A 12,471-nucleotide genomic window follows, 5' to 3' on the forward strand; every position below is an offset into this window, starting at 1 on the left:
CATGCTGCAAGGAATACCTCTGCATCATTGGCTGCTATCAGCATAAAAGGAGAGAAACTCATATTGTGACCCCCATCCTCCCCTAACCTCAATCCTATTGAGAACCTTTGGAGCATCCTCAAGCAAAAAACTATGAGGGTGGTAGGCAGTTCACATCCAAACAGCAGCTCTGGGAGGCTATTCTGACATCCTGCAAAGACATTCAAGCAGAAACTCTCCAAAAACTCACAAGTTCCATGGATGCAAGAACTGTGAAACTGCTATCAAATAAGGGGTCCTATGTTAATATGTAACTTGACCTTTTAAGAGGTTTTTGATTGAAATAGCTTTTGATTTCAGTAAATATAATCTCCTAATGCTGCAAATTCAACAAATGACCACTTTCAATTCTCTACAATCTTTAAAATGTTTTGAAACTCTGTTTGCGTAATAATTTGGAACAGTGCATTTTAAGTTTTTTATTTTTGAAAAACATACTGTTTTCATTGGGAGGTTTGTTGAGTAACATTTGAATTATACTCTAATGCTTGATGACTCGAAAATCATGCTGTCATTTGAATCGACTATTTAGGAAAATCAGAGAAAATATCATTTGCATGATAATTTGGAACGCGGTGTATATTTAAAGATAGTATTGTCAGCTCACAACATATTCTAGCAAAGTATGTAGCTGTCCTTCGAACTAAGTTCAGAAAAAAACTGGCTACAAATGTAATGACTACAAAAAACATTAAGCTACTTCCTTTTTCAACAGTTTAAAAGTTTATATTTGTGTATCTTTCTCAGGTTTTGAACCTACAATCATTTGTATGAGCATATCTGTCTACCTGTCTACACTGTACGTGTATGAATGGATCCCAGTGATGCAATAATGCTTATAAAATACAGAGTTACTTGTGTCTACTCTGAAGCCTAAACCATAAAATAATTACCCTTTTTAAAAAAAACAAAAAAACAATGGAGTATCAAATAAGTAAATAAACATTAATTGGCATATATGAGTTAAAAAAAAACCCCAATAACAACTCATGTATCAAATATGATTCACTTGGCGTTACGTTGTCGATGAAATTCTCAGCAGTCACTAGTGCCTACAATACCCAGAATCCCCTGCTGCTCCAGCAAATCTGGCGTACCGAACGTTAGTTACGCAACGTAGTTTCAAAGGTTGTATACATCTGTCGGGGTTCCCGTCCAGGAAATATGATGTGACTGTAAGTTAAGAAAGTTTTTTGTGCTTTTTGATGACAATGAACCTTCCACAGGTAAGAGTCTGTCTGGCTCTAATAAATAAAATATATAAAAAGTGGGCCTACTTTGTTCATGAAATGAAACACAGCATTGACTGTTAACAGTGCGAGAACACGGCGCGGAAATGCATCGAAAATCATCGCTTCTGGATTTTAAAAAAGAAAACATGACCACAATAGCTAAATGAACGTCTTGAAAACAGTAGTTATCACTCCAAAACATCTGGAAAACAGGATTCAAAGCTTTTTTATGTGAAAAATATCCCACTTGAAAAACTTTCTAAAAGCCAGTTGTTCGCTCTGTTCGGTCTGAACGTTATCAGAGTAGCTTACCTCTCTGAGTGTTTGTGAAATGTCAAAGAATATCTTTGGGCACACTAGAGTTTCAGATTTGTGTATTAATTCAAGGTCCTGCTGGTTTTCGTTCATTTCTTTTCCTCTTATAAATAAATAAAGCTTTCTTTTAATTAATCCATTGCAGTGTGTTATGTTACTGCATTTTAGTCACTTATGTTTCCCCACATCTCAACTGGTCTGTTTCTCTCTGTTATCCAGCAGATAAGAGCTGATATTCTGTCTGCTTTCACCACTCACCTCTTTCTCTTTGTTTCCAGGTCTTTTCAGTCTGCTGTCATGAGCTCTTGATGTCTGTCTTGTTATAAGTCATCATGAGTGGTGCTGCGCTGGCTGTTGTGGTGGTGGTCGTTTTTTTCTTGGCCCTCTACCTCCTCCAGCGTTATGGAGATCTGTGGAAGCAGCAGAGGCTGGTCCTGTTTGGAACGCTGCTGTCCTGGTACCTGTGCTTCCTCATCGTCTTCATCCTACCACTTGATGTCAGCATGGTACTAGACATTAATTTCTTTATTAGTGTAACTTTATTTTTTCAGGGGGTGGGGGTGGGCAAGAGTAAGATTTTTATGTGCTTTTTGAAAAAATTTCTCTAAGTAAGGTTGAGCTGTGTGTTTATTTATACAAATCTCACCTCTGGGGTCTTATATTAACTATGTTCACTGCACTTTTACATGTGTTTGCCTGACTGTGCAAACTCTACTCTTCTGCCAGGCTGTCTACAATCAGTGCAATTCTAACATTGCAAACACCACTACTGCAACTCCAACGAACCCCAGTAGTAGGAGTGAGGCCAACTTGTCTCCTTTTCCATCTATGAGGTAAAGACGTTGTTTTGATTTATCAGAAATAGGGCCATAGTTTTCCAGATTTGCTCCACCGCCATGCAGCATTATACACAACACAGCAGATAATCTGCTGATCTGCACATATCCACTTTGTCCGTGTTTGTTTAGCAAAGGAGCCAGCATTCCACGGGGATCTCATAATCTCATTTGCTCATCTTTCACATGACTTCTCCATGTATTTGATTGCTTTAAGCCCAAGTAAAGCCTTACAACTGAACAGACTTTATTCACTCAGTTCAAGTCACTCTACTGTTTTGTTTGGTATTCTAAAACTGTTAAGAATCAGCGTTTTTTTGCTTATTTGTAATTCCCCTAGATGATATCAGTACTCATCATTTTTATGTGTTACATACACTCACCGGCCACTTTATTAGTTACACCTAGTTAGCAATGGGTTGGACTCCTTTAATTCTTTGGGGCATAGATTCAAGAAGTCGCTCTTATCAATACTGACATGATAGCATCACATAATTCCTGCAGAATTGTCAGCTGCACTTGCATGATTATAATTTCTCCTTCCACCACATTCCAAAGGTGCTCAATGGAATTGAGATCTGGTGACTGTGGAGACCTTTTGAGATACTCCAGTAGGCTCTCTTGTTTAAACAATGCTCAGCTGATATTAAGGGGACGAAAGTCTGCCAAGAAAATATCTTCACAGCATTACACCACAGCCAGCAGCATCCTGAAGTGTTGATACATGTTGGCATAAACATGTAGCTTGCCATCACCAGTGTGTGAATGGGTGGATGACTGGATATGTAAAGCGCTTTGGGGTCCTTAGGGACTAGTAAAGCGCTATATAAATACAGACCATTTACCATTTTACCATTTTATGCCAAATTCACAAATGAGTAGTTATTCAACTTACTATTGCCTTCCTATCAGATATTTCCGTGAACGAGCAAGTGTATCTAACACAGTGGCTGATCGGTGTCATCTCTCAGATTTCACCCTTCACCCTAATACAATGGAGGTGAATTAAATTCCATTCGTGGCTCTCGCAGCTTTGAGAAATACAGTTTTAGAATTCAGGAGTAATACTTCTTTACAAAAATGTTACCGCATTTAGTTCGTACATTGTTTTATTTTATTGGAGCTATTTTTTATTAGAAATCTGTCATGAAATGTGGGGGCACTGAACCTTTTAGGGGCAATGAGTGATTTTGAAATGGCAACAAAATCCATACTGTGTATATTTTATGGATTCAAGGTGTGGTTGTGTTAAAGTTGTGATGATGTATCATGTGGCTTTTGAGCATTTAGAATTTTATACCTGGCTTCCAGTGTGCTTTTTTTCTCTAATTCTTTAATCTTCTGTGTGCGCTTCAGTCCACCAGGCAAGTGTGAGGAGCCTTGGACTTATATTCCAAATGACACCCTCGAAGTGTTTTGGAGAGTTGTATACTGGACGTCTCAGTTTCTTACATGGTAAGATCCTCTTACTCATAAACATACGATAAATAAATCGTCCCATGTTAGGAGTCAGGATGTCTAAGTGTTCCACCAGAGGGCACTCTCTATCCTCCCTGTTGGCAATAGGTGTATCTGATATCTCTGTGTTGGTGTTGGTCCTGGATCATCATAGTTACTGTTGGTCTGGATTCATCATTTCATGTGACCAGTCACATTGTTATGATGCCATAGTTTTGCGATGTGAAAACGGACCTGCCGATGTTCACTCAGGAAAAAAGGGTTATGGGGTCTGATCAGGCTTAGGCAGAGTGCAAATGAGTTGTTGTGACATTAAAACCAGACTGTTTTGAAAAAAGTTATCATATTATCTTAGTAATGAGTCTGACTAACTAACTAAATATTAAAAATGTTAAGGAAATGTGTTTATCTGTAATGCGTCTCCAAAAAATATTAGCTGATATTTTTAATTTTTAAATCAGCAATAATCGGTGAAAAAATTCCTATATCAGTTGGGCTCTAATTCATTCTTCTTCTTTTTTCTTTTTTTTTACACACTATTCTACCTTAAGTTAAAAAATGTTTTGACTTTCCTTTTCTCTCTGTTTCTTTCTGTCTGTTCTCTGTGTGAGCATGCAGGCTGCTGTTGCCCTTTATGCAGTCTTATGCACGCTCAGGAGCTTTCTCAGTGGTTGGAAAGATCAAAACAGCTTTAATTGAAAATGCACTTTATTATGGCTCATACCTTCTCATCTTCATCGCTCTGCTCATCTATGTGGCTGTTCAGCTAAAGTGGAAACTGACCTTGTAAGTCGAGTTGGAACTGTATGCACTATATTTCAATTTGTGCTTTCTGGTTAGCATAATCAGCATAATCTACTTTCTTTCTTTTAAATCATGTAGGGCGGACCTCCAGACCATAGGGATTACAGCTGCCAACACCTGGGGACTCTTCCTCCTGGTCCTGTTGCTAGGCTATGGCTTGGTGGAAATCCCACGGTCTTATTGGCTGTCATCTTTCCACAATTACGTGCTATCCAAGAGCTACTTCAAGGTAGCAAAGATGGCTACTGAGAAGGCAGAGGCAGATGAGAAACTTGCAGATGTCATGGAGGCAAGGGTTAACCTTGAAACAGAATAAAGAATAAACTGCAGCATATTAATTTTTTTTCTTTACAAAAATAATCTGCTTTTTTTAACAGGAGGTTGCAGGCATCCATGCCTCTGTCAGGCAAAACCACTTTCTAAGGAAGTATGTGGACATAATTTTGACAAAGGTAAGAAATGAAACCAAATTCCACAAACAATTTTTTCCTCATGCATATATTGTGCATTTTCAGCTTGTACACTGGGCTCATTTGAGTGTCATTTCACTTCAGTGTCCCACAAAGTACCAAGAAGAGATGGGAATAAATGTGGAAATCTCTCGCGTGGACCAGAATGCCGCTCCCACCAAAAGAGTCCTAGTTAAACTTCATGAAAAAGTAATTAATTCTTTTTAAAATTGCACTGTGAATTAAAAAAAAATAAAGCAAAAAAATATGATTACACATTAAAATGCCTGTAAAAAGTGTTTGCCCATCTTTCCTGTATGTTTTGTATTTGCGTGTGTGTTTTCAGGTGGTCAGCGCAGTGCAAAGACACAATCAGACTCAGGTTCAGTGGTCTATCCTGTTAGAGCAGGCCTTTCATCTGGAAGATGTAGCAAAAAGCCGGAACAGCTCGCTCCGACACTTCACCCACAGCTTCCCTTTAGCACACCGTGGCTGGATCCGTAGGTTCATCTACACTCCAACTGTAGGTGAGTTCTCAGATTCCCACATGGAGTATTAAAAGTAAAACTTATTATGGCATTGATGATATATCTAATACAGCCTTAAAAATGTTCTTGAATATCTGCCATAATAGAAAGTTGTGGTTTGTTTTCAGTTAGCAACAAGAATATTTCTCTTTTTTTGAACTGTTTGTCGTCTGGCAAACAACATGCAACTTTTAGGGACACTCGGTCTAATAATAAATTCTTCGCGGCAGTCATGTGCCTTTTTTTTGTATAACATAAATGTGAGTTTGCACTTACACGCATATTTGTTTGTTTTGTGTGTGTGTGTGTGTGTGTGTGTGTGTGTGTGTGTGTGTGTGTGTTCAGAGTGGTTTTGGGAGTGTGTGCTCAGACAGGGCCTCTGCAGGCTGCTGGCCGTCCTCCTGTGCTTACTCTCCGCTGCAGTAATCTGGTCTGAGTGCACCTTCTTCAGCACACACCCCGTCCTTTCTCTGTTTGCGGTCTTTATTCAGTTGGCTGAAAAATGGTACAACTATCATTGCATTGAGGTGAGTATGTATTAGTGCTGTCAGCGTTAATCCCGTTAGAATGACGTTACTACAAGGAGTGACATAGTATTTTGATTTATTTAAAGTTTTTTTTTCTTTTTGCCAGAAAATTGGTGAAAGAAACAAAAGTTTGCCTTTCAAACACTTGGACTCCCACATTATTATTTTATTTAAAACCAACAGAAATCTGCTGTGAACATAAACATGTTGGTTATTTTGTTCTCTTCAGTTCAAGCCTAACCTTCAAACGTGTTTCCTTTTTCTCTCCAACAGATGGTGTGCTTTGTGGGTATCCTGTTCATGTGCGTGTGCGTCTACTCCACAGTTTTCAGGATACGATTTTTCAACTACTATTACCTGGTGCCACATCACCAGACTGATGCTTACAGCCTGCTGTTCAGTGGCATGTATGTGCAGCATATTTACACTATAAGGGATGAAGTGAGTTGAAATGGAAAGTTAGTTAGTCAAACACATCTTTGCATTTTGGTTTCAAATCAATGGAACGATAGGTTACAGGTCAGACTTTCCAAACAGGAAGCACAATTCAGTCTGGTATGCTTAATTTGTGTTGTCCTAATTTTAATATTCTCTCTCTTTTTCCCTGTATGACTCAGGTTATTTTGTCGTCTCACTCCACCTTTATGCCTCAACTTTCTGGGAATGATTCACATGGACTCTGCCATCTCACACAAGAACAGAGTACAGACATCTTACACCTCTGTGGGTTCCACAAATTCACGTATCAACACACACACACAGACATTTGTACCTGTAAATTAAATGTGTGTTTTTCTTTTCTTTATGTCTTTTTTATCAGATTATGGGCTCTATGCAGCTGCTGTCATTTATATCAGATGGGTTCTACATCTATTATCCCATGCTGGTATTGCTGCTGTGCTTTGCTACATATTACAAGTAAACCAGCAATCTCTAACAACTTTTGCACATTCTTGTGTATTTTTCCCACCTAAAAATAGTCCAATGGCTGATTTAAGATGTATAAGTACAGCTATAAATATGAGAAATATGAGAACTTATAATATATTTAAAGAAAGCTATGGAACAAATAACAAGTTTTAATAATATTGTTAGAGTAAGTAACATTGTTACAGTTTATCTCATAATAGAGTAAAAATCTGTCTTGTCTATAATCCTTGAAGCGTTGATGGTTTTGTGACTCATGATGTAAAATATTGTATAAGTATAAAACACTTGTTATTTAAATTATGCTTAAAAATAGCAATTTAATTTTTTGTTGGACTCATTGTTTGAAGTAGAGTTGATAGGACTTTAGCTTTTCTACTGAATTCTGCTTTTGTCCAGAATCTGTAGTGCAAACACATTTCCAAACACATTATCACGCCCTTTATTTGCCAATTTAATCCAGTGTGGTTAAAATCATCCCAGCTATACACTACCCACCTGTTTATCACAAATTGCACGGTAGAGATGTAGTAGTTTTATACTTTTTATTACTCTGATACACTTAAGATGAAGGTTAATTATGAGCAATAAAATGGCCATTTTGCAGAAGGAATCTGCTCTGAAAAACCCATCACGTTTTTGTCTTGAGTACAAGAACTTATGTGTTACAGTATGTATGTCAATCATTTTGTTTTGTAGTCTGGGGTCTCGCTGTTTGAACCGCTTGGGCTTCCATCAGTACATCACTGATGATGATTTGATCTCTGACCTGGTGGATGAAGGCAGGGAACTCATCAAAAGAGGTAATTTGATCACAAGTTCAATTGCTTACTCTTTCTGAAGTTTCTGTGCATCAGAGCAGTTTTGGCAGCTAAACATATCCAGGTTTTTACAGTTAATGTTTTCATGCATTATTATAGTAACCTATGAAAAATGTTTTTTTGTATGTTTGTCATGTTTGCACTGTATGTTTTATAATTTGTTCTTCTGTAGAAAGAAGGAAAAGACAAAGAGCTGAAGATGGAGAGAATCGAAGATGGGTAGATATTTTCTTTCTTTAGTTGCTCAAGACAAGAAGATCTATCCAGCCTATTGGCTTGCCGGTTCTACTGGTTTGTGTGTATAGTGTGCCTACTTTGTTTTGTGCTTCAGGCGTGGAGGGAGCGGTATGGTGTCGATGGGGCCACTGGGCGGAACAGAGCTGGTTACACTGAGTTAAAGGATAACCAGAAGGAGCCTGTAACAAAGATCAAGAAAAGTGGTAGGGCTCTTTCTCATATCACTACATCTATCTAATATTTTCTTCACACTTTTTTTTAAATCGATATTTGTCCACCTAACTTGCTGCTCATACAAGAAACTAAAAATCTATAATTTTAGACCTAGGGCACCTCACCCACATGAGATACATATCCATACAGGCTTTACAGCTTGCCTGGTTGGGTTTCTTTGGAAGAAGCACCACCCCTGTGTTCCCACAGGAAGTTATTCTTAGGTTTCTATGAACATGACACAAGTAAAAAGAACTTATCATACAGGAATCTATGCAAAAGACTGAACAAGTATGGCATGTTTGGAAGTGCTGCCACAAGAAGGCCTCTTTTCTCTAAAAAGAACATGGCAGCATGGCTTTGGTTTATATTTTATTATCCAAACACAGCAGGAAAACACCTCATACAAGTTATCAAGCATGGTGTGCAGGTGTAATGATTTGGGCCTCAGGACCTGGGCACCTGTTGACCACAAACTGCTCTGTACAAAAAGTATTCTAGAGTTAAATGTGAGGCCATCTGTCTGACAGCTAAAGCCTTGTTGTAGCTTGGTAATGCAACAAGATAATGATTCTGAGCAGCAGCAACAAGTTGGAATCAAAGTGTTGTAAAATTACAGTCAAATTCAAGATCTCAATCTGATTCAAATTATGTGGCAAGAACCTAATACGCTGCACATGAACAACTGCCTGCTTTACATCTATATATATTTCTACATATATAAATATCTAGCAGATGGTAGATGACGGTCATTTCTTTGCTGCAGATGATTATTACGAAGAACATTTCTAGAGTTTTTAACATGTCACCACCTTTCCCCTTTGTTTTGAATTACACCAAACATGGAGTTTTGATGGATTATCATGATTTATATGGTAAATAAACTGGTTTTTATATCGTGCTTTTCTACTCTACTTAAGCACTCATTATACAACTTGTGTCATTCACCCAGTCATACAGGTACGGTTTTTCTGTGAATGCATACATCGAACTGCTAACCTTCCAATTAGTAGATGACCTCTATCTCTGGAGCTATAGCCACCCCTTGTAGAAGAAGTCAACCTGCTTACTAGTGTTGTGCATCTTTTCTTCTCTGTATTCACAGTTGTCACATTTACCAGAAGAAACGAAAAGGCTGACGAGCAGCAGACGGGCTTACTGCAGGAAGACTCCAGTGATGACGAGTCGCCCAACAGAAGGTATGATGTCATTCAGTACCAAGAATATAGTTGGTTAGTGTTAAAATAAATCTGAATAATATTGTGTTTTAAAAGAATGCTAACAGTGCCTTTCTGTCACACTGTATCACTGTGTTTAATGCTGTAGATCCACAGCAGGAAGTTACCTCACTCTGTCACCTCCAGTGAAGGGCGTGTTTGACGACGTGTGACGCACGAAGGACCTGGAGGGAAATCAAAAAGCTAATATGTGCTGCAAATAGAATAAATGATTCAAATGGTACATTTTCTTCAAAGGGAAGTCTGAATGCAGATAATTCACTCTTAAGAAAAAAAAAAGTAAAGATGTTTAATAGATGTAAAATATAACTTTAATAAAGGGTTTTATATCACAAGCATTTTTGGTGGTATTCATAGCGATTGGTAACTGTAAGAACTTAACACATGTCTGTAAATGCATGCTTGATATTGTTATGTTTTATAATAAAATTGGTGGATAACAGAGCTCATAGTATGTGCATAGATTTTATATTTATTTAATTTGAAATCCAATTTCTGTGCCTAAAGCAAAGTGTCATAGAGAATATATCAAAAACATAAACACGTTTAAAGTTGTGTTTTCAACTGTATCTGCTAAATAGCATCATTTTCATGTGGTGCAGTCTCCAGGCATCTATTTATACAATTTTGAACTGTTCAATTGTTATTGTATAAATAAAACATAATGTTTTTGCTTGTACTTTATCTGCTGTTGGATTTTGAGTGGCCTAAAATATATAAAACAGCATCCCAAGATGTCCTTTATAGCACTTTTTTCAAATGTCACAATGTTTATTTTATTTTATGACCTGAGGGTTGTTGTTTTTTTTCTTTTAAATAGATAATTATTGCAAGACAATTGTTTGCAAATATATGGAGAGGTTTATACTGTAACTCCATGAGTGTACAGAGTTTTAGTTTTGTTTTTTTACATGTATTTTTTGCAGCCCTCTGCATGTCCTAATGACATAATTTGTCCAATATATCCACTATCCCTCTCAAAAAGATTGCCTCTCTAACTTTTTCTCCACACCACTCAACCTGAGCTGTTCCTGAGGATCTTCAGCTCTGCCACGTCCACCTTGGGCCCCTGACTTTTGCTAGTGCAATGCATACCACCACCTCTCCAGGCATTCTTCCACCTGCTCTAACAATAGAGCACAATGTTGTCTGCAAACATAAGTCCTGCTCATCATCATTAAAAACAAGAAAGGGCTCAGAGCTGAATCTGTGAGTCAGGCCCACCCTTAGTTTGAGCCCATCTGTCACTTCTACCACACAACTCACCACTGTCTCGCTGTCTTCATACATGTCCTCCACCACATTCATATACTTTACCACTCTTGACTTCCTCGTGGAGTACCAAAATTTATCTCTTGAAACCTTATCGTAAGTGCTGAGAGGGTGCAACTTCTTATCACGCTCTCTATACATCTCCATCAACACTCTTAAGGCAAACATAGCACATGAAGCACTCTGGCTTCATGCTATGGCTTTTTACCATTATTCTTCTGTAGTTAATACAGCTCTTCACATTATCCTTGTTCTTGAAGTACTGTGCAGTTCTCCATTCTTCAGGCATCCTCTGAAATTGTATTAAACAATCAAGTTAAAGTCCATTGCCCTCTCTCTCTGACTTCTCCATACCTCCACAGGTATGTCATCTGGACCTTTCCTGTTTCCATTCTCTTGATAGCTCCTCTCACTTCCTCCTTATTATTTCTCTGCACTTCCTGATCCACTAACTTAACTTCATCTGTCCCCCATTTCATTTTTTCTTCATCAGTTTCTCAAAATACTTCTCAACACACCATCTTACATCTCTTGTTGAAATATATGCGTTGACTCCATATTTATGTTATAATTAGCCATAATCATAAAGTTTGTCAACTTGAAAAATCAATTAATGCAATCTAAATAAGACAAATGTTGTTTCATTTTAAAATATTACATGTATCATTAAAAAAAAGATTCAAAAGAAGTCGAAAGACAAATGGGATAAAGAATAATTATTAGTTTGTTTCTTTTTTGTCATGAACATCTTCATTAAGTTTCAAAACCATTAAACCATAAAAAAGAAAGACAATTCACGAGAAAAAACAAAATTATACTAAAATGTAACTCAAAATAGACAGAGAAAGGTTGCAGCACTCTTCCTTGCATGACCAAAAAACAACACCAGTTCTATGAGGTTAGAACGATGCCACCTTAAAATAAAACTGGAAAAAATATTGAAAGTGAAAAATTTTACAGTTTCAATTAATCTTTTATTACTATCGTTTTTTTCTTCACTTTCAATACAAAATGTTTCAGTACATTTATTTCATTTACAATATTTTTTTTCAGTTTCAATATTTTTTTCTGTTTTATTTTAAGGTGGCATCGTTCTAACCCCATACAATTCCCACTTAAATGATAAAGCTCATACTTCAGATCAGGCCCAAGAAAGAAAGAAAGGCTGGGTAGAGAAATCCCTATTCTGCTTACATTAGTTTATCTATAAATAATATAATATTTTATTGTTTAATTTGTAATTATTTTTTATATGTATTAGTATTTTTAATATACCTACATTTATTATTTAAATTTTATTTAACATGATATGACACGTTAATCTTTCGTTAATCAACCTCTTACCGGTGATGCCTTCCTAGGCACTTCGTAAAACACAAATTCTCAGATCTTAAAGTAGCCTAGACTACCAGTCTGTCAGTATTTATTACTTGACAGCAGTCAAAAGTAATAATTTGTGTGTTTTTAAGTTGATATTAGAAAATACTTAAAAAACTTTAGGGGGATTTGTTGTCTATTAATTTATTTATGTGAAACTAAATATGATTTGTTTTTACAGCAGTCAGGGGAGGTACTT

General features: G+C 37.0%; 1 protein-coding gene across 2 annotated transcripts; it reads left to right on the plus strand.

Annotated features, from left to right (window-relative positions):
- The first annotated feature begins 1,084 nt into the window (after positions 1 to 1,084).
- On the plus strand, positions 1,085 to 10,302 carry LOC113034264 (G-protein coupled receptor-associated protein LMBRD2B-like). 2 transcript variants are annotated; one of them, XM_026188678.2, is made up of 18 exons: positions 1,085 to 1,214; positions 1,865 to 2,092; positions 2,313 to 2,419; positions 3,779 to 3,877; positions 4,499 to 4,666; positions 4,763 to 4,973; positions 5,062 to 5,136; positions 5,239 to 5,343; positions 5,480 to 5,660; positions 6,006 to 6,187; positions 6,461 to 6,594; positions 6,805 to 6,910; positions 7,008 to 7,105; positions 7,814 to 7,917; positions 8,108 to 8,154; positions 8,267 to 8,375; positions 9,491 to 9,584; positions 9,712 to 10,302. In XM_026188678.2, the coding sequence occupies exons 2-18, from the start codon at positions 1,919 to 1,921 to the stop codon at positions 9,773 to 9,775; spliced, it is 2,058 nt and encodes a 685-aa protein (XP_026044463.2). In that variant the 5' UTR covers positions 1,085 to 1,214; positions 1,865 to 1,918; the 3' UTR covers positions 9,776 to 10,302. The 2 variants fall into 2 exon arrangements, with proteins under 2 accessions (XP_026044463.2, XP_026044464.2); XM_026188679.2 differs by having other exon boundaries at positions 1,139 to 1,265.
- Positions 10,303 to 12,471: the final 2,169 nt, after the last annotated feature.

The sequence above is a fragment of the Astatotilapia calliptera genome, chromosome 12, assembly GCF_964374335.1.
Source record: "Astatotilapia calliptera chromosome 12, fAstCal68.1, whole genome shotgun sequence".
Lineage (NCBI taxonomy): Eukaryota > Metazoa > Chordata > Actinopteri > Cichliformes > Cichlidae > Astatotilapia > Astatotilapia calliptera.

Bases quoted from the DNA above. Each gene is read 5' to 3' on its own strand.
- LOC113034264 (XM_026188678.2), top strand. From the start codon at position 1,919: ATGAGTGGTGCTGCGCTGGCTGTTGTGGTGGTGGTCGTTTTTTTCTTG. The intron at 2,420-3,778 runs GTAAAGACGTTG...TGTGCGCTTCAG, and splicing joins TCTCCTTTTCCATCTATGAG to TCCACCAGGCAAGTGTGAGG. The intron at 6,595-6,804 runs GTATGTGCAGCA...TGTATGACTCAG, and splicing joins AGCCTGCTGTTCAGTGGCAT to GTTATTTTGTCGTCTCACTC.